Here is a 27,499-nt window from a genome sequence, read left to right as displayed (position 1 = left end):
AAAAGTAGAGACAGGATAAAAAACACAATATACCCTCTCATCATTCAAGCAAGTTCACTCAATCTTGTTTTGAGTAGAGCATTTTAAGTTAACTAAAGGGTTCCTAATATCCCCCCACCCCAGCTCAGTACTGTCTCCACAAAAGAGCAACAATGCCTTTCTCCCACCCAAAGAACCTGACCACAGCTCCCTACCACCACCAGAACAGCGCCAGCCCAGAGAGATCTCTGGGATGACAGTGGGTGGTGGGTAGTTTAGTCTTTGCCGCGTTGCACTCTGGCCAGTGGCTGCACGTGGCTAGTGTGACCAAGGCAGTGAAGAGCCCCAAGTGGCCTACGGCGACCACAGTGCATGCAATGCATGGCTCCAGAGTCCCTTTCTGACAATGACTTGTTCATCTTTTTCAACACACAAGTTGCTCATTCAGCCCGGCTCTATAACCCTAAATCCCGCTGCTTTTCTCACATGGATTTCCCTAAAACCCGGGGCAGCCAGCAACCTCCTTGCCCATGACCTACCTGTTGTTGTGAGGCTGACGACATATACAATACAGAGCATTGGGGTCGTACACCTCACACTCGGGCTTGTGCTTGACTGAGCTTCCAGGGTCCTCCTCTTTGACTCCCGGGGTCGTCCGCCCTTCTGACTTCCCCTCTCTGTCACTAGTAGCTGTCTGTCCGTCTGCCGGCTCTTGCTGGCCGGGTGGGGAGCTCTCCATGGCATCGGCCACCTCCACGTCCACAGCTTCTGCTGGGCCCTCTTCCCGACGCTTCTTTCTCAGGCGACTCTGCCCTCCTCTCAGGGCCCTATCAGCTGGCTCCTGTTCACGCTTTCTTCGTAGGCGATTCTGAAGTTCTTTCAAGGTCAACCCATCGCTATCACTATCGGAGGTGTCGTCCTCACCATCATCTCCTTTGGTCTTTGCAGATGAGGCTGGTCGTCCCTTACTGCCTGTGGGGCCAACCTTGGGCCCACTTTTACTGTCAGAGGAGCTCTCGACGCTCCCCTCAGAAGCGGTTTCGACATCTGTGACTGGGCAAGAGGTTGACTCACTGGGGTCCTCAGGGGAGATAGGCACTGTCTTCCTCCCTCTGCGCCGGACTGTTGTGAGAAACTCCTCCACCCTCTCAGTCCGCTTTGGCTGCCGCCCACTGCGTCGCAAGGAAAGGCTCTGCTGCTGCTGGGGCTGCTGATCCACAGAGTCTAACTCCGTGTCCCCAGCGCCCTCCCGTTTAGCAATGGTGGTCCTTCGAAACCCCCACGTTTTCCTAAACTCTTTACTGGTGGGTTTGATGACCTTGGGGGCTTCCTCATGGCTCAGGTCACCTTTCTCATCCATACCTGATGGGGAAATGCAACCAAACCACAACCAACGTTAATGAGGCCACATTCCTTGGCGCGTGAGCAGGGAGGCCCTGGGCTAGAGGAGCATGGCCTTCACCCCACAGGAGGGAGACACCCACAGGACCACACAGGAAGGAACAGCTTCCTACCCATGGACAGTGAAGGTGGACATTAAAACAAGTAAAAAAATGTCATTGTGACCAGTGCTTCTTCAAGTGTGAGGCCATGTCATAATTTGAGGCGATTTTTGAAGAAAATCCTAGAAAAACAGCTAGCAAATCTGTAACTTTGCCATTTAACTGGTGAGGACCAGGTCTTATAAAACAGGTAGCGGGGAAATGTCAACCGAGCCACAGTCCCAGACAGCAAGGACATGACCAGAACAGTATTTGCTGCGATGAGAGGTGGCTGCCACTTCCCTCCCTGAGTCAGGCAGACTCTGCCTGCAGGGCATAGTGGCCGGGACGCTGTGCCAGTCCCGGGCCCAGTAGGTGAGAATACTGGCTGCTCCTGTCCTGGGCTTTGGAGCCCTGAGCAGTCACATAAGAAGTCCGACCACCTGGCTGGAGAGACCCCATGGAGAGGGTGTGTGCTGGACCTGCACCACAGCCCAGCTGAGCTCTTAGTAGCTACAAAAGTACGAGTTCTAGGGGTAGTTGTTACGTAACAGATGACTAGGACACATAGGAAATACTGAACCTTGGTTACTTTGAATGTGTGTTTCTTTTCCCTATTCTTCCTTTTCCCTTTCCTTCTAATACGATTACTGAAGGGTCATGCCTGTGAAAACGTTACTCCTATTTGAAAATAATAAAACCCAAAGAACACAGTATGTACCTTAAGAATTATTTTCCGAGCTGTCCAGGCTTCAGTCACATGTAAATGCTAGTGATGACTCAGACTTTACACCATGTTCCATCCTAGGGGAAGGACTGGTATAGAATGAAGACCTTCAAAACATAAAATACACAAAACTCAAAACCATATGCAACCTGACTCCTTTCTATTCCCACTAAATGCTGTCACCCCATTTCCCATCCAGCTCCGCACACCCTTCACCCTAGAACCTGGCCTCATGCTCCCAACCACTCAGAAGCTTGCAGGAGTGGCTGTGTCATTAGCATGTGTGCCATGGAGGACCACACCACTTCTTTAGTCACAGCCGAACTAAAGTGAGGTCCTTATGGAGCTTCCAACACAGAGTGCTCTGGCTGGTGACCTTGAGCAAGTCACGTGAACTGCCTGCATCCCGGAGGCAATGCTGACCTCATAATGCTGTGAGCTCCAATGTGAGAAGCAGCACTCACGCTCCCAAGAACAGGGCCGTGATCCTTCCGTGTGCGTGTGAGAGCTGTTACTAACCACATTAGTTACAACCGTTTGCCCATCTGGCCTAGAAATCTGACTCCTTCGGGTAAGTGTTCTCCTCTTGCAAATCTACTTGTAGCAAACCTGAGGGCCACCTTAAAAGAGGATCAAGCCCCTATTTCATACACCATTCTCAATCCCTACCCAAGGCAAAGCGTGAGGGCCTGAACCAGCCTTTGGCCACAAGCAGTGCAGGGAGCCACAGGCCCTCCATTTCAGAGGGCCTGGGACTGAGCCTACGAAGCTACCGCAGGGCTGGGGAAGGGGCCCGATGCCCACGGCAAGAGGAGATCTCCTCTGCAGGTACATTCACCACAGAGAGAACGCATGACGTCAAGTTCTATGCACTAATAAAATAACCAATGGGAAAATAATTGCTCTGAATAAAATTGTTATTTTTTCCAGTTTGAGCTAATTGTTGTGTGTGTGTGTGTGTGTGTGTGTGTGTGTGTGTAGTCTTTTACATTTTTATAAGCTGAATGTGGGCACCAAAACACCTCTAAGTTATCTTTTTCAGTTGAATGCACACAAAAGTGTAGAGAAGGTGAAAAGAACGACTCTAAACATCATTCCATATTCACCTAAAAACTTTCCAGCTAAAGTTTAGAATGTTTCAAACATATATGAATGTTACATTGCATCACCTTCTTTACATATAATGCCACTTTAGAAATAGAAAACACAACTTAAAACTTTTAAGGTTTTGCTGTTGACATTTAACACTAATGATACGTTACCCGCCAGACACTGAACACTGGGACACCTCCAGAAGTCCTGAATTCAAAAAACCCAGCCTGACCGTTGCAAACACTTGGTCTAAGCAAACAGCCAGGCCTCAAACACTGCTGCCGCCAGTCACTGCTCACTGACGACTACACAGATTATCGTGAGACCATTCACACGAGTGAGCTCCTAAAAGAAAGAAGATGGTTTATAAGTCTTAACTATAAATTAAACTACATTAAAACTTTTTTTAAAAAAACAAGCATCCCCCCCCCCCCCCAAACACACACAACACATAGTTCCCTTCCTTCAAGGACTTCTAGAGAAAATACTGTGACCACATTGGGACCAGGACAGGGGTGGAGGGTGGAGCTGGCTATAAGAGAAAACAGGCCCTGGTGGGGTGGGGTGGTGGGTTCCACAACCAGTAATCAGGTGTCAGCTAATACCCAATCAATCCTATTTCTCAATAAAACCCAACAGAGAGAGAAACAAAATATGAAAAGGCTGAACAACAAAATTAAATAATTATTTAAAAATCCTTAATTCTAGCCCTGACCAGTTTGGCTCAGTGGATAGAGCGTTGGCCTGCGGACTCAAGGGTCCCAGGTTTGATTCCGGTCAAGGGCATGTACCTTGGTTGCGGGCACATCCCCAGTAGGGGGTATGCAGGAGGCAGCTGATCTGATGTTTCTCTCTCATCGATGTTTCTAACTCTCTATCCCTCTCCTTTCCTCTCTGTAAAAAATCAATAAAATATATTTTAAAAAATCCTTAATTCTACATCTACACCATCATTTTAGTTAAAAAACCTGAAAAAGACTATAATCGAGCATCAGAGTGGAACAGGTCATGTATTATATTAAAAGCATCTCTCTTCCTACACCCTCTTTTGAATGGTCTCGGCCCCACTAAACGCGCCTCAGTTCCCTGAGGGACCCTAAGTATTACTTTTGACACATTTCACAGTCTCAGCCCAACCAAGGGGACCCACCTCACCTCTTTCCTCCTAGCCTCACTCCAACTGCCTCCTGTAACTGTGGTCTCCTTAGTGACTCAGAAGACAGACAAACATTCTGATGCCCCTCCTTTTAAAGCAACAGTGACCATTTCACCCCATTAGCAAAACAGGTCACCACAGCCACCAAATCTCTTAAATGTGGTGGAAAATCGGTCTCAAAATGAGACTACAATGGTTCAGAAACTTTACTTCTCAGAAGAAACTGGAAATAAACCTTACTTTTATATTTAAAAACCCCAAGAACAAAATTTAAGATGTTCTCAGGAATGAAAATATTTTTAATTTATGTTACTCTGAAAGACCAACATATATCTGGATTTGACTTAAGTGTTGAAAAATTCATCAGAAAAGAAAAAAATCAAATATTTCTATGGAGTGGAATGAGATAAACTCTATTCAGAACACATGACATTTTAGACAATTTGGTTCATTTATCTGGACTTTTTTATATTTCATATTTACATCTACAGTCAAGTGCTAAGTTCCTAACACAATTAAGTGTGTAACCCTTTACACCACGCAAAGAGAACAGGTCATAAACTTTCATTCACATCATCGTAATACAACTTTCCCAAAGGAAAAAATGTGGGCATTCCTGAAAAAGTGAGGGGGGCGGGGAACCCATCATAAGCACAATTTTTGTTCTTAGCTGAAGACTGCTCCCTTCCCTGCTAAGCTCAGGTAGGAATAATTCTTTGACACCTTAGGTTTAAAAACCTCAGCTGCTATCCACCAGGAGCCTGTGTACCTACAGGGCAACCCCAATGGCTAAATGGGATCCAGGAACAAGATCTGCCGCTATCAAGGTCCTTGAAAGGCAACTCTCCAACTTTTTGGTCCCAAGGCCTCTCCACACTCTTAAAATCTGAAAACCCCAAAGAGCTTTTGTTTATGTGAAATACATTGTTATTTCCAAAATTAAAACAAGAAACTTTCCAGGTAATTGTGGGTGTTCTTTGCTACCCCCACACCAAGCCTTGACAAGCAGTAGTGTCATAAACATTAGTTGCAACACAGAAACAGAAACCATATGGTCATCTGGATCACCAACTCACGCAAGTCCAAATGCAGCATGGTCCATCAGATGACACGGAGGACACACACGTGCTAGTAATACTGGCACCTGTCTCCTCAAACAGCTTTAATCACTGGGAAGCCATCAAGCTCACAATGGCAGAGAGAAGCTTTTCAAGATTCTAACCCTCATTTGAAACCTGGAATTTTATCGTTAGGAACAAATATGTCAGTTCTTTCCTTAAGACTCACATCCTTCATCTTCAAGAAAATGCCCACCAAATGCCAGTCTGAAAACTTGCCGCCTGTCAGTAGTCCTTTCAAGTACAAATGGCTCAGGTCCCAACAGCCCCAGGGGCACCTCCTGGAGACAGTCTCCCTTCCCATCTGGGGTGGAGGAGAGGTGCTACTGCATCCTCGCCACTTCATCACAGGGAGTGGTAGGAAGATGTACACTATCGGCTGAGATTTAATAAAATAGTCTTTATTGCTTCACCAAAGACAGTAAGGGAGACTGGCACATTAAAAATTTTTTTTTTTACTGATTTCAGAGAGGAAGTGAGAAGGGGAGAGACAGAAACATCAATGATGAGAATCATTGATTGGCTGCCTCCTGCACATCCCCCCCCCCCCCCCACTGGGGATTGAGCTCGCAGCCAGGGCATGTGTCCTGAGGGGAATTGAACCATGACCTCCTGGTTCATAGGTCAGCGCATAACCACCAAGCCACGCTGGCTGGGCAGGCTGGCACATTTTAAGTGGCTGGTGCAGAGGTGGAGAGCACACTATAGGGTTTGATGTCAGCAATCGAATTTGCTTCGGCACCACGACCAGCTAACTCAGCAAAGAAGGCAAAAAATGTCAGCTGTCACAGTGGAGAGTTTTTACCTCTTAATCCCCAGAAGGGTTTGGAGACACTCAGGGACACACTGAGGACAGGCTCCTGTGACAAGGTATTTCTATCAGTGTAAGAACACACCGCGCCCGTGCACAGCACTAACAGACGTGGGCTTCATTACCAGAAGGGACCCAACACTGCCTTCCACCAAACCTGTTCTAAAACAACCCTCACTCTGCCCTCCATTCTCCCTGTCAGGCTGTCAGAAGTGAATTTCTTAAAATCAAAGGCGAAAAGCCAGGTTGGTGTGGCTCAGGGGCTGACTGTTGACCTATGAACCAGAAGGTCAAGGTTCGATTCCTGGTCAGGGCACATGCCCAGGTTGCAGGCAATGCCCTGGTGAGGACATGCAGGAGGCGGCCAATCAATGATTCTCTTTTCATCATTGATGTTTCTCTCTCCCTCCCTCCCTTCTCCCTTCCTCTCTGAAATCAATAAAAATACCCCCCAAAAAGTTTAAAAAACAAAAAGGATAAATACCTTTCTAACATGTTATGTGTTACTCACAAAACAAATACAAATGTCAGTGGTGTGACTGTGACCATGGTGGAGCTGAAGGCCGACCCCAGGATCACAGAGCACACTGGAGGCCTGTTTCGAGTGGTGCCGTGCTATACAGCGAAGAGACTCATGTCCCCTAAGTCACTTTACATATGCTACCCAACCACGATGTGGATCCTACTCTCACAGCATGACAACCACTTCTTACCAAAGAGACCACCCAGTGCTGACCTGTCCCACCTGGTGGCTAACCATGTTTGCCCACACCTCACATCCCAGAACAACATTCACAACTAACCATTTAAATTCTGAAACAATTCTGATCTGCCAGTCAGAAACTACATCCAAAGCTACAACATAACCTCGCCATTATGGACTCTGGTGACGCAGACTTTTTAATTCTGAGTCACACAATTCAGTTTCTATTAATGGGGTGGTCACTAATGAGAATATACCCAGAAATTCCAACCACGCAGGATGTCCCGAGTGTGGGCCATTTTTCAAGCATTGATGGTAGCCACCCTCATCTACTCCATAGGTCCGCAGTCACAAACACTCGCTGTTCATCCACAGAACATGAGCATACCCTTGGGGCACGCGCAGGAGGCGACAAGTGGATATGTCTTTCTCAAATCGATGTCTCCCCCGCCCCCCCAAATGCAATGGAAAAGCATATACTTGGGTGAGGATTAACTAACAATCAATCAATCAATTCCCAGTTATCCCTGCTAGGCACTTCAAGGACTCCTTTTTCTGAGTATCCCAAGTCCTGTAGCTATTAATTAAGAATCCAGGACCTGCCCAGCTAGCGTGACTCAGTGATTAAGCATCGACCTATGAACCAGGAGGTCATGGTTTTATACCTGGTCAGGGCACGTGCCCGGGGTTGTGGGCTCAATCCCCAGTGTAGGGTGTGCAGAGGCAGCCAATCAATAATTCTCTTTCGCTGAAACCGGTTTGGCTCAGTGGATAGAGCGTTGGCCTGCGGACTGAAAGGTCCCAGGTTCGATTCCGGTCAAGAGCATGTACCTGGGTTGCGGGCATATCCCCAGTAGGAGATGTGCAGGAGGCAGCTGATCGATGTTTCTCTCTCATCGATGTTTCTAACTCTCTATCTCTCTCCCTTCCTCTCTGTAAAAAATCAATAAAATATATTTTTTAAAAAATAATTCTCTCTCATCAGTGATGCTTCTCTCTCTCTCCCCCTCCCTCCCTTTCTGAAATCAATAAAAAAAAGAATAAATGCACACACACAAAGAATCCAGGACCCCCCACAAATGGCCACTCTACTGCTTTTATATCCACACTTTCTGTTTGGGACCCAATTACATCTGTGCTGGACTTCCTTCTGGCACCTCTTGGGTGCACTGCTACAAGATCCCAGTGCCCTGCTGGAGTCTCCTGGGGTCATCCGCAGTCCCCCATACAGGCCACTCTCAACCCATTTTCACTGCAGCAAGTGGTGTTGTTACAGAGGCTGTGTATAATTAAAGGATGCCCTACAACAAATGCCAAGTGCCATTTAACGTACAAAACCAAGGGCCTCTCCCATTCAGGCATCTCACCTACAAGGCAGAGTGCCCTACAGCTAAAAGCAGTCTTCCTCCTCCCCCCCTCCCCTCCAGCAGGCTCCCTGGCCTCACTTCAGGCAGTCCACTGGGAGGCGGAGGGGAGGTATGCCCCGAAACACTTTTACCCATGACCACAAACCAACCTTTTTCCAAAAAGCAAGTAATGTGGTTGCAAGTAAAATGCAAAGACATTGCCTGTCTTCCTAAAAGTAATTCATCCCCCCTCCCATGTTAAAGTCGGGAGTCAACTATTTCTTAAAACTTGCACTTCTCAAAAATAAGCACTCCTAACCATTATCTAGATTCTAGAGCAAAGGTTCTCAGTGTGGTCCATAGGCTTTTCGAGGTCTCCAAGGTCAAACTATTTACACAACATTAAGACATTGTTTCCGTTTTCATGGGTCACTCTCAGTATTCTAGAAGCAAATGTGAAAGTCAAACTGCTGCCAATTAAGCCAGAGATAAAAGAGAAAAAAAAGGTAAAACAATGCCACCTTTCTCTTTAAGTTGGTTTTGTCTTGGAAAATAGTTTCAGTAAAATGTTATTCATGTTAATATGCAAGGGTTTATTGTTTTACAATAAGTAAATGCCTCTATTGGAAATGCCAAATACGGTAAATATCAACAGACACAACTTAAACAAAAGCTCTCCTGGGTCCCAATAATTTTAGGCGTGTCAGGTCCTGACTTCAAACCCTCTGAGAATGGCTGACAGAGCACAGACTTGACTCTCCGGGGGAACCCTAAGGGCTGCTGCCTTTTGGACCACAAGCAACCCAGTGACCTTCCAGCCAGGAGGACTGCAAGGCAGGGACAGCACCGCTTCAGCAGTGGACTTTTCTGGAGACTCCCGCCTTCTCTAAACCAGCTTCACATGACTGCCGAGAAGGGGCTGATTCCAGTTAGGAGACTGCAGCGCTCACACTGACTGCCCCTAAGTTCAGAGAAGGTGGCTGGAGAAACAAAAGCCTACACTCAGGCCTGTCTCCCCTGAGCAGAGCTGCATCCCATACAGGTCTTAGGGCAGAAATGATGCTTAGAGACCTTGGAGACAAGTTAAGAATTACTGTGTATTTCAGCTGGAATCTTCCTTTCCTTCCCCAAGATTAGCAGAGGCCAGTGTCTGGTTTTGGTTTTGGGGTAGTGCAATGGTCGGCAAACTCATTAGTCAACAGAGCCAAATATCAACCGTACAACGATTGAAATTTCTTTTGAGAGCCAAAATTTTTAAACTTAAACTATATAGGTAGGTACATTGTTATTAACTTAATTAGGGTACTCCTAAGCTGGCCTTTGCTAAAAAAACGCACTCAATCTGATTGAGGTACGTTCGCTGAGGTCAACCCCTTCCAACTCTCCCATCCACACTCATCTTGTATACTTTTCAGATAGACGAGTGTGGATGGGAGAGTTGGAAGGGGTCGACCTCAGCGAACATACCTCAAAACAATGTACCTCCCCGCGCTGCGTCTCCCCTCGCCCGACCGACCTACACCCCCACTTCTTCTAACGCCACTTCTTTCCAATCGCACTGTACGTGTGCGCCCGCACGTGGTATTTTGTGGAAGAGCCACACTCAAGAGGCCAAAGAGCCACATGTGGCTCTCGATCCGCGGTTTGCTGGCCACTGGGGTAGTGGGAAAGTTCTAAGCTTAAATTAAGGTGTTAAAGAATAAACAACAGGATTCTGTGTCAATTTTCATGGACCCACACAGAGCTGAATCTTCAAGCTTATCTCAATGCTGCACGGGCAGAGAGGCATGCCCAGGAAGGCTGTCTTACAACCAACCAGAGGGAAAACTTCAGATTACAATCAACAAACCCCAAGAGTCCAAGGATAGCATCTACCTAGCCCTGTCTCTCTATGGGGTGTGGGGTGGCACCTCAGGGGAACCACTCACCATTCTTGATCCTGACAAAGGCAGCCAGCAGTGCCCTCCCCTACTGACCGCAACATGACACCCCTCCATTGACAAGTGGGCTAAGTCCTTGATAAGCAGATTGGGGGCTGGGGCTCAATGGCTTTTACATCAGGATGTCCCTGGCTGCAAACTTAACAGTAAGTTACCTCTCTCTGGGCTGCACTTTCCTGCCTGGGAAATGGGGGACAATTGTGACCTCACAGTTTCCTAAAAAGTTATCTGAAATTCTACAAAGTCAAGACTGGTCAGGGCTCACAGCAGGCAAAGATGCAATGAATGATGGAAGTCACCTATTAAGATGACAATGTCAGGCCCAAATGGCGTAGCTCAGTGGTGTTTTTGCTTTCTTTTTTTTAAATATTGCTTTAATTTTCTATATGTGTATTTATCTTTATGACCCAAACCATAGTAAAGCTATCTCTATATTGGAAAAAAGCCCCCGTTTACAGACAAGTGTCTGTATCAGCGTATGAAAAACAAAACCACAGCATCGAAGTCTGATACCCAAAGAGAGAAATATCTGCCTCATAAATTACACACAAGGGAACCACCACCTGCTGAGGTATACTTTATAGTCACGGTTACAGGCATTCTTACTGCAATACATACAATTACCTATTCAACTTCGTGTAACAATTTACCTTACTCAAAAAATAAAACGAGGCCTAAGCAAGAGCCACTACTCTGCAAATCAGGTGGGCACTGGACCAAGTGAACTCGATTCAATGGTTTGTTTCTAGCCCCTTCCTTCCCGACTGATGCCTTTCCATTAGTTGCCAATCACAGACCTCTGTGATGGAATTAGCAAGGTCACTTAACGCTGGCCATAAAAAGGGTAATATTATATTTCCATACACTGTAAGTGACCTCACCACTTAAGTAAGGAAAATGCAAAAGTCAAACTGTAGGGAAAAGCTTTCTTAGTGGCCTTGCTGAGTCTAAGAGGGGTATGAGAAATCAGGCCTCTAAGGGGACACAGTGCCACCCTTCAGGGACCCAAGGACAACAGAGAGCTGGCCTGTGAACACAATCTTTGCTCTGTTAAAAGTCAAATGAAGTCACTTGGTATCATGGGACAGACATTTGAAGAAAAATCAGGTCCTGGAACATCTTGCCAACATGTACTAGAAAGATCCAGTCCCTGGGCTACAGGGATGGAACTCCTAGGAAATTAGGCACCCCCTAGTACTTACAGTATCAACAGCAGGACCCACAAGCTGCACTGGGAGCCAAAGTGCCCACTCCAAAGCCCTCTCCCCACGTGAAAGCAAGCCCATGAACCAAGGCCCACCTGCAGCACCAAGCGTGCCCATCTCTAAGTCCCAGGGACACGTCTGCAACAAGCCATTGTGATGCTCACAGCACACATGTTCACAGCCACCCTTTGCCGGGAAAGAAATTGGTAACCATGGGTACCAGCAAATAGTAAGGAAGAAAGAGGAGCAGCCAATTATACAACTTTTTACTCGTGTCCCTTGGAAATGCATTAGGCGAAACGTTTATAACCGGGCCAGCGCTGGGTCTTCTGAGATGACTATACCGTGTTTACAATGTGGATCAGTCACAGAGACACGTGCAACGGGGCTCTAGGCTCCAGGGTGCAGGGTTCAAAACGCAGAGCCCAATGAAGGAGCTGGGATGACCTTGCATGTCCCCGCTAGGCTTGTCTACAGGATTGGGAGGGTCAACTTTCTGGTCGCTGCTTCTGTCCTGGTGCCTGGCACACAGGATGCAATGAATATTCGCTGAATAAATCAAGGAATCGTTCCAAAGATCAGTGATCTTGTTTCCTTAAAACGCACAGCTGAAAGCACCTTCCTTGGAAGCATGTTTCAGTCAGGGCCTACGTGGCTCCGGGAAACCAGGGAACCACCATTTGTCAGAGCCCAGCCGTGCAATCCTGTACTTCAGCGGCTGGAGCTCAGGCTGCACACAAAGCACCCTTCTCAAAACAACGAGCTGGCACTCGTGCCCGCCGCAAGCCGTTACACTCCTAGTGGGAGGCTCAGCTTCCCCCGTATCAACCTAGATACAAGGTATGTGAATACACTGAAAAGATCTTAAAACCCCCTTTCTACATATGCCCCTTAGCACACGAGGCTCAAATCTCATTCCATCAGCGTGCCAACGACAAGGACATGGTTACCGACGGCCCGGGCAAGGATGAGGGTAACTTCAACAGCTACGGCTTAAGTCACCGCGCTGCTGTCACCTAAGGCCGCCCTTCCTGGCGCCCACGAGGTGCCAGACCCAAAGCAGGAACGCTGGTTGACTTCCTGTCTCAAGGCCTGGCCGGGGGCGGGGCGCGCGAGGACCGAGGAGAAAGCTAACGATCTGAGCGCCAGAGGCGAAAGTCCGGACGGCACACCGCGACACCAGAAAACCCAACACCGCGCTTCCCGCCGGGCGCGGGCGCTGAGAAAGCGAGCGGGTCTCTCCGTACCACACACCGCGCCGTCGCGGCGTCACCCTCGCAAGAGAGGGCGCTCGTCAAAACCAGCCGGTTACACGGAAGCCAACAGAACGTACCCTGAACAGGCTCTGGAGCGAAACTTCGCCACCGAGACGTCCGGTGTAAACAAACAACTCAACCCCACCAGCTCCACGACCACTGGAACAGGCGTCTCTGCGTGTCAGCTCGCCGCACCGGGAACGTGCCTGGGTCCCAGGACCGCATTCGCTCTCTCCCCTTTCAGTGCGCTCCCGCCGGGACCGGACCCGGCTCCCTCAGCTCGCGGGCCGCCCCCGCCCCTCCCCCGCCGCCGCCATCTTCCCTCTCCGGCGGGAGCAGGCCCGGCGCGAACGCCGCAGCTCTGGGAGGGCCGGGCTCTAGAGCCGCCACCCTCACGCCCTCCCCAGAGCACGGCCCCGCGGCGGCCAGCTCCTTCGCCCGCTACGCGAACGCCACTCACCTCCGCTCCCAGGCTCCTAGGATCTCGCTGCCATTTCCTCCGAGAGCCCCGGAACAAGCGGGCGGGCGGGGCCAGCGCCGGCCATCGAGATGCGGGGGCTAGAGGGCCCGCCCGCCACTCCAAGTGCCGGGAAGACGCCGGCCACCGAGACGCCTGGAGCTAGAGAGGATACCCGCGCCCTGAGCGGCGCCCCCGTGCGGCAAACGGAAGGAAGCCAGGTACAGGCTTCACACCCGCCACTCCAAGCGCCGAGCCCAAGGGCCAAAGCAGGGGCGAAAGCGGGGGTGGGGGTGGGGAGGGCGGGAATCCCAGGCTGCGAGCTCACGGTAGACCCCCCGCACCCCTAGGGGCACACAGTGGCCCGGTTCCTGTTGGCGGGCTCCTGAGGGCAAAAGAGCAAGGCGCAGGGCCCCTTTCCCACCAGCCTGCGTTTTCAGTTTCTTCTGGACTGCAGCCCAGGGGGCCAAGGAGAACAGCGAGCCGCCCGCCCACCCACCCACGCACGCACGCTCGCTAACAAGCGACCTGGGCACACCTGTCCACAGGGTTGGAGGGAAAGGTGAGGCAGTTACTGTACAGAAAGGGAAAAGGCTCTGGCCGATGTGCAACCCTCCACATGGATTTTCTTCACTTAGGGCTGACTAGTGACACCCCAGCATCTGCCTGTCCCCAAATAATCAGTCGACCTCAGAGAGGAACTCCTGCTGCCTTGGAACACTGTGGACACTGGACATTTGCCCCAAGGGCAGTAACTTCTTGACCTCTGTTCCCATCACTTGCCCCTACAGCCCCACTTCCACGTTCCTTGGAAGCCGGAACCCCTAGGGAAAAAGTGGACAGGTGCCCTCTGACGCTACCGGGCCTCCCAGATGCTTGCATGTGCAGGAGAACCAGGGCCTGGATCAGGAGTGCTTTTTAATAGACATCTCTAAGGACCACAAGGCCTGTCAGTTTTCTTCAAAGGAACACAATGCTGCTAGTTTCTGCTTGTGGAATCTTGCAGGGATGGGCTCTATGTGCTCTTCCATCTTGTGTCTTCAGGTTTGCCCCCAGGTAGGTGTAGTGGGAAGGTTAGAGACCAAACAGATCGAGTTTAAACTGGTTTGAACAAGCATGGTGATTGATCCTGGGCAAGTTGTCTGTAAAATGGGGCTGGCATGCTGGGGAACTGGGGAAGATCACATGAACGTCCCTACAAAGGGCCCCTAAATGGAAGTTAGAATGGGGGAACCCTGCCTGCCCAGCCTCTTTAGTTGAGGATCCTTAAATGAAAGAACAAAAAAACACAAACCAGCAGCAATGTTTTTCTGCAAGTTGAGATTTTAACTTTGGGGTACAGTATAAGGCCAGGTGCTTGGAGGGGTGAAAGGCACTTAAGGACAGGGCCGAGAGTGGACAAGGAAGCCTGAGGAAGCTTCAGAATGGGAGACCATGGGGACAGACCACTGTAGTTGGAGATGGCCCTCACAGGGTCACATCCCGGGGCTGTGCCTTAGTCCTCTCCCAGCAGGCTTGACTGGGCCGCCTCCCCCTCTGACCTCTTCAGGTAATCCCAGCCCACTTGTTGTACCTCCTCAAGGGAGCTGCTTCTCACTGTGAAAGAGGCATTTCCGGAATATAGATTGGGTATTTTTTAGTTGACCTCTACCAATGAAGGAATACTTCCTCCTAACAAAATTATTTTAATAACTAACCTAAATTTAAAAGTAGTCTCCAGTGTCTCAAATTCTTCCCTAGATAACCCCAATGCATAACAAAACCCCCAAGTCCTGTGGACTGGCAACAGGAGTGGCTCAGAGGGCCAGAGGGGACAGGAAGCTTAACAGGCTTCCATGCCTCAATGGGGTTTGAGTCTTGGTGGAAAAAATATGATTAGTGCATTACCAATACGTGTAGACCCGGTCCTGCTACCCCCACACCTCATGGAAGTCTATCAAAGCAGAAAAGATCTGGGATTCATCAATCCTTCAACAAACCGCTTCCTGGCTTTCAGCCTCTTCTCACCCTGAATTAAAGCCCATTGGAAAGCAGGGTCCTGGTCTCAAATGAAAACCCTAAAGCAGAACACCGTCGGGATCAAGTGCAACCTTGAGAGCCCCAATCCCCTCTCCGAGGTTCTGGCCCTTTCCAAGGACAATTCAAAACGAGCGAGGCAGCAACAAATAGTTTTATTGTTACTCTCATTTGGAATTCAGAGACCTGGAGCAGCCCAGCAACCTGGGGGGGGGGGGGGGTGGCCAAGGTCAGACCCCTTGAACCCCTTCCCTTGGCCTCCTTAACCTCCACTAGCAGTTGGGGAAACCCGCCGGTGCCCTTTGACTCAGGGGTCATGGGCTGAAAGGCTCGGACCTCACACACACCCTGGCCCAAGGCTTACTGGAGTGAAAGCAGTGGCACATTTCAGTGGAGAACTACGGCCTTTCCATGTTTCCCAGTCATCCTTGGGCTGCCCCAGGCTGGACCATGAGGAGGGAAGGGGCAATAAACCCACCCACCCTACTCCAGGGCCCCAGGGTGCCTGATACCCAAGAGGCTGTGCTCTCAACCATTTGTGGAATTAAAATATGTACATAGCCCATTCCCTGCGGCTAGAATATAAATTCCTAGGAACAGATAAATCTAGTAATTTTTTATCGCTAACAAAAGCTTCAATCACTTTATTTTTAAGAACCTGATTTTTACCACTTTGACATTTTATATAAGCCAGCTAACTTATAGCTATGGACCAGCTCTAACGAAAGTCTGCTTCCATACCTGTGAGAATTGAGAATTAATTTCCAGGTGGCTATTTCGTGATTACCCAAAAAAGAGAAGAGCCAGCCACCTCGAACCCCAGGAGCCTCCCGCTCTGATTAGCACATGAATTTCCCAATCTGCAGCGACAGCTAATCCCAGGAGGGCCCACCCAGAACTAGCCCCACCCTCCTTCCCCACCCTGCTCAAAGCTAACATAAATCCTATCAGAGGCTGACATCTCTCTCACCCACCTAATGTACAAAGCTGGCAGCAAAACCCCGGACAGATGGGCGGGTCTGTCTTTCCCTCTTAGCCTGGCTACAAGTGGTTTAGACTCCGCACCCCAAAACTAGCTGCCTTTTTTTTTTTGCTACCAATAGCCTAATAAACCTTTTATTTTTGAAAGGCTTCAGCTGTGGAAGTTAAATTTTTGTTTAACAGCTGTAAGGTTTCACAACCAAAGCAAAAGGGCACAAAGCACTGGGCTACCACTGCTACCCAGACCTCGGTCTACAGGAGGGCAAGTCCCACCACTGCACCCCAGTCACTACCCGGAGAGGTGCTGGGTGCTGTTCCTGGGCTACCAACTATCTCAGACACAGAGTGCTCAAGAACTGGGGGTGCGAGGTAAGTCACGTAAAAACAAAACAAAAAAACAAGTAATGCAAGGAAAAGACAGGAGTGATAGTTAAACTGTGTGGCCAATATGGAAGACCTATAGAAAGTTAGCTACATGTTCAAAGGAGCAAATGAGAGCCACACCAAACTTTTGTCTTCAAACCAAAGAAGAAATAGCCATGAAAGACTAGGAAAGGGAGGAGGGTGGGAGGACAGTACCATGTTCACCCTAAGGCAGTGGTTGGCAAACTGCTGCTCGAGAGCCACATGCAGCTCTTTGGCCCCTTGAGTGTGGCTCTTCCACAAAATACCACGTGCGGGCGCGCACGTACAGTGCGATGGAAACTTCGTGGCCCATGCGCAGAAGTCAGTATTTTGTGGAAGAGCCACACTCAAGAGGCCAAAGAGCCGCATGTGGCTCCCGAGCCGCAGTTTGCCAACCACTGCGGCCTAAGGGACTTCTCTGTACTGACTAGCTGCTGCTCCATCAGGGATGGTGTCGTCACCTGAAGGCACTGTGAGACTGACTTAATTAGGAAAGCAACAGGACATGGCCTCTGGGTCATTCCAGTATCTAAACGAGGTGCGAGGTGCGAGGACTGGGGAGAACTCAGGGCACTGAAAATCAGGAGTTCTCAGCTCCCCCGCCCCTCCAGAGAGCTGGAGTATTTCTACCACTAGCCTCTCTGACCCGTCTTAGCTCTGCTACTAAGACAAGTTGAGCTGTGCACATATAATAGCACTGGTCACTACCTTTTGGATGGTCCTGTAACTCTGAAATGTCTACATTTCCCGGTGAGTTCAGTGCAAAGTAAATAAAGTCAATTTCAGGAGAAATTAACATCTTAGTAAGCACAAGGCATTAAAACTGCATTCCCTTGCTGGTAGGTTTCATCTCAACAATCTCTAAGTCTAAAGGAACACAGCAAATAAGAAAGCCAAGAAAATGAGTGTTGTCCACAGACGCCAACAGAAAAGCAGTTTAAGAGCACAGCAGTTTGCCTCCCAGGCTGATGGAGTGCCTAACAGAGAAGCGAGAACCGAGCCCACAGACCTCTTCTGCGCTGAACCTGGTGGTGAGCAGCAGGGAAAGCTGGAACCTCCATGGGTGAGGAGTAGCCGCCCAGACAAGGCAGCTGCCTGCCTTCGCCATGAGCCTGACCTCAGGGGGCTAAGGGCAGCGGGGCAGCTACAATTGTACAGGCTACAGTGTGAGATTGTTCTTTTTCCAAAATGAAAGTAAGTAAAAAGTGAGAGTGTTTAAAAATATGTCCAGAATAGAAATATTGTATAAATTCATTCCTGCTCTAGCCCGGCTCACTAAAACAAAACGGTGAAAATGAGAAAGGTGTCTCCGGCGGAAACACCAAGAATAACAACAGAGGCTGAGCTCTTAGGGATTGTGAAAGCATACCCTAAAGGTTCTTACTCTGCATTTCAACAAAATCAACATCCATAAATCATCCTTCCACAGCAGGAGATTTTTGAGCTCCGAACCGAACCAACTGCTTCCAAAATGTAGGAACCCAAGGAAAAACAAGAGCGCCCAACTCTGTCTATAAAGGTGGAAGGTCAGCCCACTGCCTTTTATGGTTGTGCAGAGGAATGAGAAATCCTGGGAGCCTGTCAGACACAAAATTCCTCTCCCACCAAGAACAAAGTAAGCACTTGAAGCATGAAGGTAAGAGGATTTCAAAGTCAAAAACAAAATTTTGCAAGTGTTTTTTTAAAAAAAGGAAAACGTGGACATTAACTGAAAAGCGTCCCTTCTTCATTCAGTGGCGCCGCCACTGGCCAAACGTCGATTACGACATCTGGGCCAGGCAAAAAGAACCTCGAAGCATTTACAGATGTGGCCGTGAACATATATATTGTGTGCATTTATGGATACATACGTGTGTATTGATGATACATATTAACTTGAATTGGAAAGAAGGGTCAACTCCTAAACCAGTCTGTGTATTTCGAACTCTCGACCAGACAGGCCTGCCGCCCGACCCCAGGCCACCCCGTTGTTCTAGGTGGCACTATGCTGAACACAGTCTACGTTACATCAGCAGGAGTTAAACATTAAAATATTACTGTTGCTTTTACCCATGCAAAGACACTTCTGACATAACCAGTGCCTTGGGACGTCGTGGCATCATCCATAACAGGAAATACAGGCAGGTGAAGATACAGTGGGAGGGTGACCCGACCAACCCCCCCACCCCCCCTGCCTCCCGGGGTCTCGGTTCAGCTCGGCCGTACAGAACCACCTAGTAATAAACGGCTCCCTCGGGTTCAAAGGGCCGCGACGGGGCTGCCTCCGCTGCCTTCCCGAAGCGCTCGACATCGCTCCACCTCCCTCTCCCGCGACGGGGAAGCCGGGCCCTGCTCGGAGCCGGCCTTCTTCTAGAGCAGACGGGCTGCGACCCGCAAGCCCCGGCCAAGGTGTCCGTGCGCCTCCGCGTCCCCCAGGTGCGCGCCGCGCCGCGCCGCTTGGGACCCCGCCGCCGCATCTGGAGCGAGCTGGTGCGCGCTCCCGACACGGCCGGGAACCCCACAACGGAACGGGGAGCTCCTGCTGGCCGCGCTTGGGCGGCTCCTCCCGGGCCTGTGCGGCTGGTCCGGAGGAACCTCGGCGCGGGGCCCCAGCTCCTGTGTCCCCCCCGTCCCGTGCCCTCCGGGCTCACACAAACGACGGAAGGGATGCTGGCACCTTCGCCTCGGACTCAGTCTAGCAGCGGCTGCATTCCTCCCGCGGAGTACTCCGACAGCGACGCCCGCACAGCGGCCATTTTGCCCAGAGGCGGACGACGCCTTTTGACTCTCGCGCCAACCCGTAGAGCGAGGGCGCCGATTAGAGCGTTCAGCGCCAGGACGGAAGCTGTAGTTCCGCGCTTCCGGGCAGCCGCCGCGCCACGCCCTGTCGCGGGAGCACTTGATTGGCTGCCGGCTCGCGATCGCGCGATCTCGCGGGAAGAGGCTGAGGGGACTGCTGCCGGTGCGTCGGCTCTCTCGTTCCCGCCCCGCCTCTGTCGCAGCCCCCGCCTCCGCTTCCCCCTGCCCCTCGCCGCCGCCCCTCCCCGCCGGCCCGGCCCCCAGAGCGGCCGCGGAGACTGCGCAGCGCGGGAGGCGGGAGCCACACGGTAAGATGGCCCTGGTGGGCCCCGGCGGGCGGGCCGAGCGTCCCCGCGGAGCACAGCGTGGCAAAAAGGGGGCTGGAGAGGGGTCGGACCTGCGCGGGGTCTTCAGGGGTCCCAGGTCCGAGCAGGTGTCAGGTCGCGGCTTATAGTCGGGCGGCGGCGGCGTCCCCCCCTGGATTTGCAAGTCAAACTGCCGGTTGCTGCGGCCGAAGCTGCCCGGCGCTGTGGTCCTACCGGGAGAATACCGCGGGGCGGCTCGGCGTTCGGAAGCAGAATACTGAGACACGGCACTGGCGTCTTTGCCAGGAGATCGGTGTTCATAACAACTGCTTCCTGCAGACACCGAGCCGGCGAGAACGGAGCCTGCTGCTCGGGGAGCGAGTGCCCCCGTCGGAGCCGGACTGTTCCGTTGTGTCTGCTAGAGTTTGGCCGCTGACTTCTCCGAAGGGGTCGCTGTCGGAAGGCTCTCTCGCCGTCCGGGAGCGGTGCCGGCGGTGTGGCTGTCCCCTGAGAACTCAGAGACGGGTGTCTTTTTGTCCCGAGTGGGAGTGAGAGTTTGATCTGAGTTTCGCCGTGGGCCGCGTCCGCGAGGGGTGGTGCGAAGAACAGCGTCTCTCGGGTTTGTCTCCGGTGCTCTCCGAAAGTTGGATCTCCCACGAGCCAGGACTTTGTCTTGTGTCCCTCTGCTTCCCTACCCACACTGCCTCCCTGGGTGATCTGCTGTCCCTACTTCCTGGCGAGTGTTCCCCTGATTAATGTTCCCAGCGCGGAGCTCGGGACCTGTAATCCTGGTGCCTCCTGGACCTGCCTAGCCGCATGTCTGACGGCAGCCCGAACTGGCCCTGCTCCCCAAACCTGTTCCTGGCCCCGCCCCGCCTCCTCACCGTGGCGCCATCCTTCAGGGGCAGCTTCAGCCTTCCAGTCGTCCCAGCAGCAAGCCCACGGGTGTCCCCGGCACCTCTGCCCCTGGTCCCTCTTGTTTGGGTGGTTCCTTAGTGGTCTTTCTGCTCAACTCTCACCACTCCACATTGGCTATCTTAAAATTTTAAAAAATGTATTGAAGCATTGAGCATGTACTTTGCTGTCTATAAAGCAGTGTTCCTAATGGGTATGTTTGTCAGTGACGAGAAATGAAAAGGTGGCGGCACCCCCACTTCAGAAGCCCAGGTGGTTCTCCCGGGGCGGCACCTGTCCACCCCTCCTTCTTGGTGGCACCTCCTCAATTTCCCATTTCATGTGTGTTTACTGCTAAAGCACATGTTATGCAGTTTGCCTTGCTTTTGTTCTTTACTAAACTGTCTGCCACACATGGGCCTCTGCCGCAGTTTGCTATATTCATCAGCTCGTTCCTAAGAGCAGTCCATGCAGCTGTCTTCATTCATTTCAACCCCTTTGGTAACTTCTGCCATGTGAGCCCTCGCTCACAGTCCCGTCTCAGCAAACTAAATCCAATAGCTCTGAAAACCAAGTGCTTGCTTTTGTTTTTAACCTCTTCGAGGTGGAGGCTGTTGAATGGCCTATATTCCCCTCAGCACTAATACTCACCCATTGCACAGAAGAGATGTGCGATGATGGGGTGCTGCCCCAAACCCAAGAGGGCACCATGTCATATAGTGTAGACCAGGGGTCCTCAAACTACGGCCCACGGGCCACATGCAAATACAAATATTGTATTTGTTCCCATTTTGTTTTTTTACTTCAAAGTAAGATATGTGCAGTGTGCATAGGAATTTGTTCATAGTTTTTTTTAAAACTATAGTCCGGCCCTCCAGCGGTCTGAGGGACAGTGAACTAGCCCCCTGTTTAAAAAGTTTGAGGACCCCTGGTGTAGACTGTCACGGAGGTTTTGTGTGGTCTGAAAAGTTCTGGATCCTCACACACCCGCCCAAGGGTTTGGAGCCTGGGGTTGTGGTCCTGGGAACACAGTTGCTGGTCCATGCTGCTGGTGGTTGGACATGTGGCGCATGGCTTCTGTGTTCCTGCCATCTGGAGCAGTGTTTCTGTGGACAGGCTTGTATGTCTGGTGAAGGTGGTGAGTTTTCGAGTCTGGTGTGGCGGGCGTAGAGTCTCGGGGCTGTAGGAGCACTTGTGTTTGGCCTCATGAGGGCTGACACATTTTTCATAGCTGCGCTGCTCTGACGGCAGGGAGAGCTCGGGACAGCGCTGGGCCTCTGTGATGCTGGTGGTGTCACTTCTTAGTTTTTGTTGGTCTGGTGGTCGATTGCCAGTTCCTCTTGAGTGTGGATGTAATATGTAATGCTTTGGCTCATACCTCTGGCAGCTGCCCTTTGCACTTCGGAGAGACGCTATCTAAACTCCCTCCTCAGCCTCGCTCAGTCCCACCTCAGATGACCTCTTGGTTCTCTGATCCCTGGCTCTTTCTTGCATTCATGAAAGCGGCCTTCTGAACACCAAGTCTTCTTCCTGGTCCCTAACACTGTGCCTGGGTCAGAGGCCCTTTGCATTGCTGTTCTCCAGAATTGAAGTATCTTCCCACTCTCTGTTGCTTCTTACTATATTATATCACTGTGTTATTTCTGAAACGATCACAATTGTTGGAGAAATCTTCACCAATTTCTAAAATGTTTTTCCCCTGTAGAAATAAAGCAGAATGAGTTATACAGAAAAACCTGATGAAATCACAAAAGATGAGTGGATGGAAAAGCTCAACAACTTACACGTGCAGCGAGCAGACATGAATCGCCTCATCATGAACTACCTAGTCACAGGTAACAGCCTGCAGTCAGGATGCTACAGATGCTCCCTTTTGTGTACACACGCAGAGTTTACTACCGAAGTTCTGTGTGCAGTTAGGTTTGTTCTGGCATTATAAAACCCAGTGTGAGCATACCAGATTTGTATATTATCACGTTAAAGATATCCTCTCTTGGCTAGGAGGTCATTATTTCTGTCTCTGAAATAATAGTACCTGAGGCAAAAATCAATTTTTTCGGCTTTTGACATTTTTGCAGTTAATCAAGATCATTAAGAATGTTCTAAAGTACATTTGAAGCCTGAGTGATGGCCCCTGACCAGCCTGGTAAATTATATAGCACTGTTTCTAGAAGGTGCTCAACTCAAAGGAGACAGGGAGGGCAGAACATGAGGGAAGCAAGTGGTCTGTAGCTGACGTGCCGTCCTCTGTGTTAGTGGAAAGGAAAGGGGGTTCTGCATTGGTGGGGAGCCCAGACGTTTCCACAAGGGAGGCGTCTCCTTCCTGGTAGTTCTGAGTGCCCCTTCCCCACTGGCCTCTGCTGAGACTTTTTGACAGGTGAGGAGGAAATGTGAGCTTGTGGCTGTGTGTGTATAGAGAAGGGCAAACAGGCTGCTTCAGAGGCGGGCTGTGGACTCAGTGGAGAGGAGGGGGTGGCCGGGTCCTTGGGGCTGTGAGTTGTTGTCTCACCTGGAACAAACCTGCAGCTGCTCTGCCACTGGATCTGGGTTGCAGCCTCCCTCAGGGAGCCCAGGCCAATATGTCTGGCTTCACTTTCTGTGTATCAAGGCCTTCCCAGGAATCCACAAAGATACTAACACCCCGTCCCTGAGGAAGTACGGTTCGTGTGGGGGTGACTTACTCGAGGCGATGGGGCAGACAGCGATGAAGAGGCTTTGTGTTTAATGTCTTGCTGACTTTCTGAGCAGTGAGGCCAGTTTTCATTTCCAGAGGGCTTTAAAGAAGCTGCAGAGAAGTTTCGAATGGAATCCGGGATTGAGCCTAGTGTGGATCTAGAAACCCTTGATGAGCGGATCAAAATCCGTGAGATGATCCTAAAGGGGCAGATTCAGGAGGCAATCGCCTTGATCAACAGCCTCCACCCAGAACTGCTGGACACCAACCGCTACCTTTACTTCCACCTGCAGGTGAGTTTTGGTTGAAAGTTATCTGCTCTGTGGACCCCCGATAGGTGACTTGTGATGATTCAGAAGTGTCGGGTGAATCTGTGTTAATAGAACATCGTTTAATTTACGTGGGGAAGGGGTTTGAGTTAGCTGTTGTGTTGTGTATTTCAGAAGTGGTTTCTTGATTTTAAAATGCAAATTTAATAACTCAGGTGCTAGAAAAGTGTCCTTTAAGTTGTCCTTTTGACTAGAGAGTAGCCTGGTGCCGCTAGGGGCTGCTGGCCCAGGTGCGGTGTGTAAGTCTGTGCGCTTTGGCCCCTGACTAGCAACAGCACCTGATCGAGCTGATCCGCCAGCGGGAGACCGAGGCGGCGCTGGAGTTCGCGCAGACGCAGCTGGCGGAGCAGGGGGAGGAGAGCAGGGAGTGCCTGACAGAGATGGAGCGCACGCTGGCCCTGCTGGCCTTCGATAATCCCGAGGACTCGCCCTTTGGAGATCTCCTGAATATGATGCAGAGGCAGAAGGTATAGAACCCACATGGGGTGACTGAGTGAGGGACCCATCGTGCTGGGCGTGTGGCGCTGGTATGATAGCACCAGTTCTTCCTGGTGTCCTGTTCTTCATCGTGTGGAGCTGGGCGCAGTGTGCTGTGACCTTACCCAGCAGCACAGCAACCCTGAACATGTGGGGTTTCTGGGCACATGTATGACTTTGACTCCTATGGAACCTAACTACAGTCGTTGCTCCATAACCACGGCGGGGTTAGTTTCAGGACACACCCCCCCAGTGGGTACCAGAATCTCTGGAGGCTCAAGTCCCTTGTATCAAACCGCGTGACAGTGCATGTAGCTGCCCCTCACCTCCACGGATCCCAATAGTGGAGGCACAACCCACCTTTGGGTATGGAGGGCCAACTGTGCTTATCGAAAAATCCACGTATGGTGGTGTTCAAGAGTCAGCTGTATCCAAGCTCTGCCGATTTTTCTCATTTATCTTAGCCGTCCTCCTGTGTATTTGGAGCCTCTTACAAATAGGGGTCCTAAGTATTTTTTATTTAAAATCCCAGACTTGTTTCTGAAGCTTCCTGTCCTCACTGCTGGTTCTGTATTCCAGCCAACATTTTGTCAGTCGTTGCCCCAAGTACAGCTGCCTGTCCTCCCATGGCCCCTCCACTGTCCTTCAGGCCACAGCAGGCTCCCTGAGGCTTTGAGGATGGAGCTTGTCACCCCTGCCTGCTCCTTCCTCTTTTGCAGTTCCCTCCAGGCTGGCTCATGGCACCGAACTGCCATCTAGGCCTGGTGTGACATTTGCCAACTGGACTGTGAGCTCCCTGTGGGCAGGAATGTGTGTGTGTGTTTCATGCAGGGGACCTCATGTGTGTCAGTGGTTATAGGCCTCTGCAGATGGATAAAATGCGTGCTGTAACACACTCTCTGGCCGCCTGCGTGTGGCTGGCTGATTGGACGTGTCTTTTCCAGGTGTGGAGCGAAGTGAACCAGGCTGTCCTGGATTATGAGAACCGGGAGTCAACGCCCAAACTGGCCAAGTTACTGAAATTGCTCCTTTGGGCTCAGAATGAGCTGGACCAGAAGAAAGTAAAGTACCCCAAAATGACAGATCTCAGCAAAGGCGTCATCGAGGAGCCCAAGTAGACCTGTGTGGGGACCCCGTGTGTCATCACACAGACTCGCTGGCATGTCCGGCTTGACTGGGAGGTTTTTACTGCAGGAGAGACCCTTTTCCCCCCTTTACTTTTGGGGAGCCCAGCACCTTTTTTAAAGGAATAATGGCCCTTTGGAGCGCTGGGAAGCTTGCAGTGAATGACACCTTGTCTTCAGAAGCTGGTGCCGACCGCATGCGGCACATCCTGAAGGCAGTGGCAGTGGCCCCTGGCGCTTGAGGTGTCCTGCTCCTGAAGGGTTCCCTGGCCACTGCACTGTCCTGTTACGGACACCAGTGACCCTCCGGGCCCCCCAGAGTCTACGGGAAGCACTGGTCATTGTCCTGCTTTCTGAGAGCTGTGGGCAGACGACACGCGTTCTTCATCCTCCTGTCTCCGCGTACAAGTTGCCCTTTCACCTGGCCTTTGTTTGTTTTTTCACGACAGAGACTGTATGAACTTGTCAACCCTAACTCAAAGACTTCTTGTGTGTGAGGGCATCGAGTTTGGTTTGTTTTCCCTTCGGTCTGGGTTGTGTGGCTTTGGGGGACACGTGTGTGTGAGGGCAGCGAGTTTGGTTTGTTTTCCCTTCGGTCTGGGTTGTGTGGCTTTGGGGGACACGTGTGTGTGAGGGCAGCGAGTTTGGTTTGTTTTCCCTTCAGTCTGGGTTGTGTGGCTTTGGGGGACACGTGTGTGTGAGGGGTGGGCTGTGTGTTTTTAATTTTTCAGATATATATTTTGGTGCTGTCTGTGGTCAGAGACTCTTTCCTGGTGGATTAACAAACCATCTCTTCTGCGCAGTTCTATTGAAAATAAAGGTTATGCTTTGATTTCAAGAATGATCAAAATGCCTCTAAAAAAGTTTTAATCATCCTTGTAAACCTTTTGTTTTCAGGGCTTGGTGATGGCAATGCTCTCCTCTGGTCCTGCAGCTGGAGGGCCACTTGCCCAGCACTGTGAGGGGGACACCATGCCCTGACAAGGTGGAGGCTTAGGCTGGGGCATGCGGCTGGCCTGGAGGTCTCGCACTTCAGCCTCATGGTTTCATCGGCTCACACAAGCTGGTTCTGTAGGCTTAGCAGTTCTGTGCTCACGTTTGTCTTCTGCCCAGGGGTGGAGAGCTTGGAAGTGGCAGCCTGTGTAGTTGGGGACACATGAGTGCCATGGGATTTGGAACAAACAGCTTCCCCGAGAGGCTGAGGTCCCCAGTGGGTAGAGCAGTGGGCAGTGTGGGCATCCTGGTGGTTCTGTAAGTCAGTCACAGACACGCAGGTCAAATGCACAGTCACCATGGACGTCTTAGCCTCTGCCACACCCACATGCCACCCGTGACGTTTCCACTCTGACCGCTTCAGTAGTCACCTCAGGTGTGACCTTGGGTCATTTCCTCTGAGGTTGGAGGACAAAAAAATGTGAGGGGAGAGGGCTTCACATTCAGGTCATTGATACTTAACTACAGCAGAAGCTATAAGACAGATGCTAGGAGAGAGATGGAGATGAAACTACTTTTTTAGGGATGCACCAAGAACGCAGCATAGTCTTCACCTTTTCTTTTTTAAAAAAATATTTATTTTATTGATTTTTTTTAGACATATTTTTATTGATTTTTTTACAGAGAGGAAGGGAGAGAGATAGAGAGTCAGAAACATCGATGAGAGAGAAACATCGATCAGCCGCCTCCTGCACATCCCCCACCGGGGATGTGCCCGCAACCCAGGTACATGCCCTTGACCGGAATCGAACCTGGGACCTTTCAGTCCGCAGGCCGACGCTCTATCCACTGAGCCAAACCAGTTTCGGCTTTATTGATTTTTTTTACAGAGAGGAAGGGATAGGGATAGAGAGAAACATCCATGAGAGAGAAACATTGATCAGCTGCCTCCTGCACACCCCCTACTGGGGATGTGCCAGCAACTACATGCCCTTGATTGGAATCGAACCTGGGATCCTTCAATCTGCAGGCTGATGCTCTGTCCACTGAGCCAAACCGGTTAGGGCTTCATCACCTTTTCTTATTAGTGTATGCTGTATAAGATCGCTCACGTGCACAGTTACTACATCGTTAAATCTGACGGTGTCTTTGTGTGTGAGGGCCAAGGTGTGGGGCAAGGAAGTCCTGACCGTAGTAATTACCCATAAACTCAGATTGTGCCGTCACATTGGTCATGAAAACTGGTTAGGCCGTCACCTTCCGTGGCACTCTACATGTGATTCTGAAGTTCCATTTTGTTTCTGCAGGCATG

The 27,499-nt window shown here is 50.6% G+C and overlaps 2 protein-coding genes across 8 annotated transcripts in view; one reads left to right on the top strand and one right to left on the bottom strand.

The window, feature by feature from the left end:
* DIDO1 (death inducer-obliterator 1) overlaps positions 1-19,472 on the bottom strand; it is a 49,835-nt gene extending 30,363 nt beyond the window's left edge. For 2 of the 6 annotated variants that reach the window (XM_059705074.1, XM_059705079.1), the window contains exons 1-4: positions 13,275-13,410; positions 3,450-3,624; positions 2,182-2,294; positions 519-1,341 (exon numbers count right to left, since the gene is read on the bottom strand). In XM_059705074.1, the coding sequence (XP_059561057.1) occupies positions 519-1,339 (821 nt within the window). In that variant the 5' untranslated portion in view covers positions 1,340-1,341; positions 2,182-2,294; positions 3,450-3,624; positions 13,275-13,410. Of the gene's footprint in view, positions 1-518; positions 1,342-2,181; positions 2,295-3,449; positions 3,625-5,511; positions 5,671-12,891; positions 13,015-13,274; positions 13,411-19,303 lie in introns of those variants that run through there. The other 4 variants (XM_059705075.1, XM_059705076.1, XM_059705078.1 and 1 more) reach the window with 4 other exon arrangements.
* Positions 19,473-19,618: 146 nt separating this feature from the next.
* GID8 (GID complex subunit 8 homolog) lies at positions 19,619-26,104 on the top strand. Of its 2 annotated transcripts, none has more exons than XM_059705080.1 (5): positions 19,619-19,759; positions 22,356-22,485; positions 23,421-23,617; positions 23,923-24,120; positions 25,075-26,104. In XM_059705080.1, the coding sequence occupies exons 2-5, from the start codon at positions 22,368-22,370 to the stop codon at positions 25,246-25,248; spliced, it is 687 nt and encodes a 228-aa protein (XP_059561063.1). In that variant the 5' UTR covers positions 19,619-19,759; positions 22,356-22,367; the 3' UTR covers positions 25,249-26,104. The 2 variants fall into 2 exon arrangements, with proteins under 2 accessions (XP_059561063.1, XP_059561064.1); XM_059705081.1 differs by lacking the exon at positions 19,619-19,759 and adding an exon at positions 20,236-20,375.
* Positions 26,105-27,499: the final 1,395 nt, after the last annotated feature.

The sequence above is a fragment of the Myotis daubentonii genome, chromosome 8 (assembly GCF_963259705.1).
Source record: "Myotis daubentonii chromosome 8, mMyoDau2.1, whole genome shotgun sequence".
NCBI lineage: Eukaryota > Metazoa > Chordata > Mammalia > Chiroptera > Vespertilionidae > Myotis > Myotis daubentonii.
Note: the sequence above shows the minus strand (reverse complement) of the source record. Positions and strands in the feature narration are given on the sequence as shown.

Excerpts from the sequence above, each read along its gene's own strand:
- GID8 (XM_059705080.1), top strand. The coding sequence starts at position 22,368 with ATGAGTTATACAGAAAAACCTGATGAAATCACAAAAGATGAGTGGATG. Across the intron at positions 22,486-23,420 it reads CATGAACTACCTAGTCACAG|AGGGCTTTAAAGAAGCTGCA; the intron begins GTAACAGCCTGC and ends TTTCATTTCCAG. Across the intron at positions 23,618-23,922 it reads ACCTTTACTTCCACCTGCAG|CAACAGCACCTGATCGAGCT; the intron begins GTGAGTTTTGGT and ends GCCCCTGACTAG.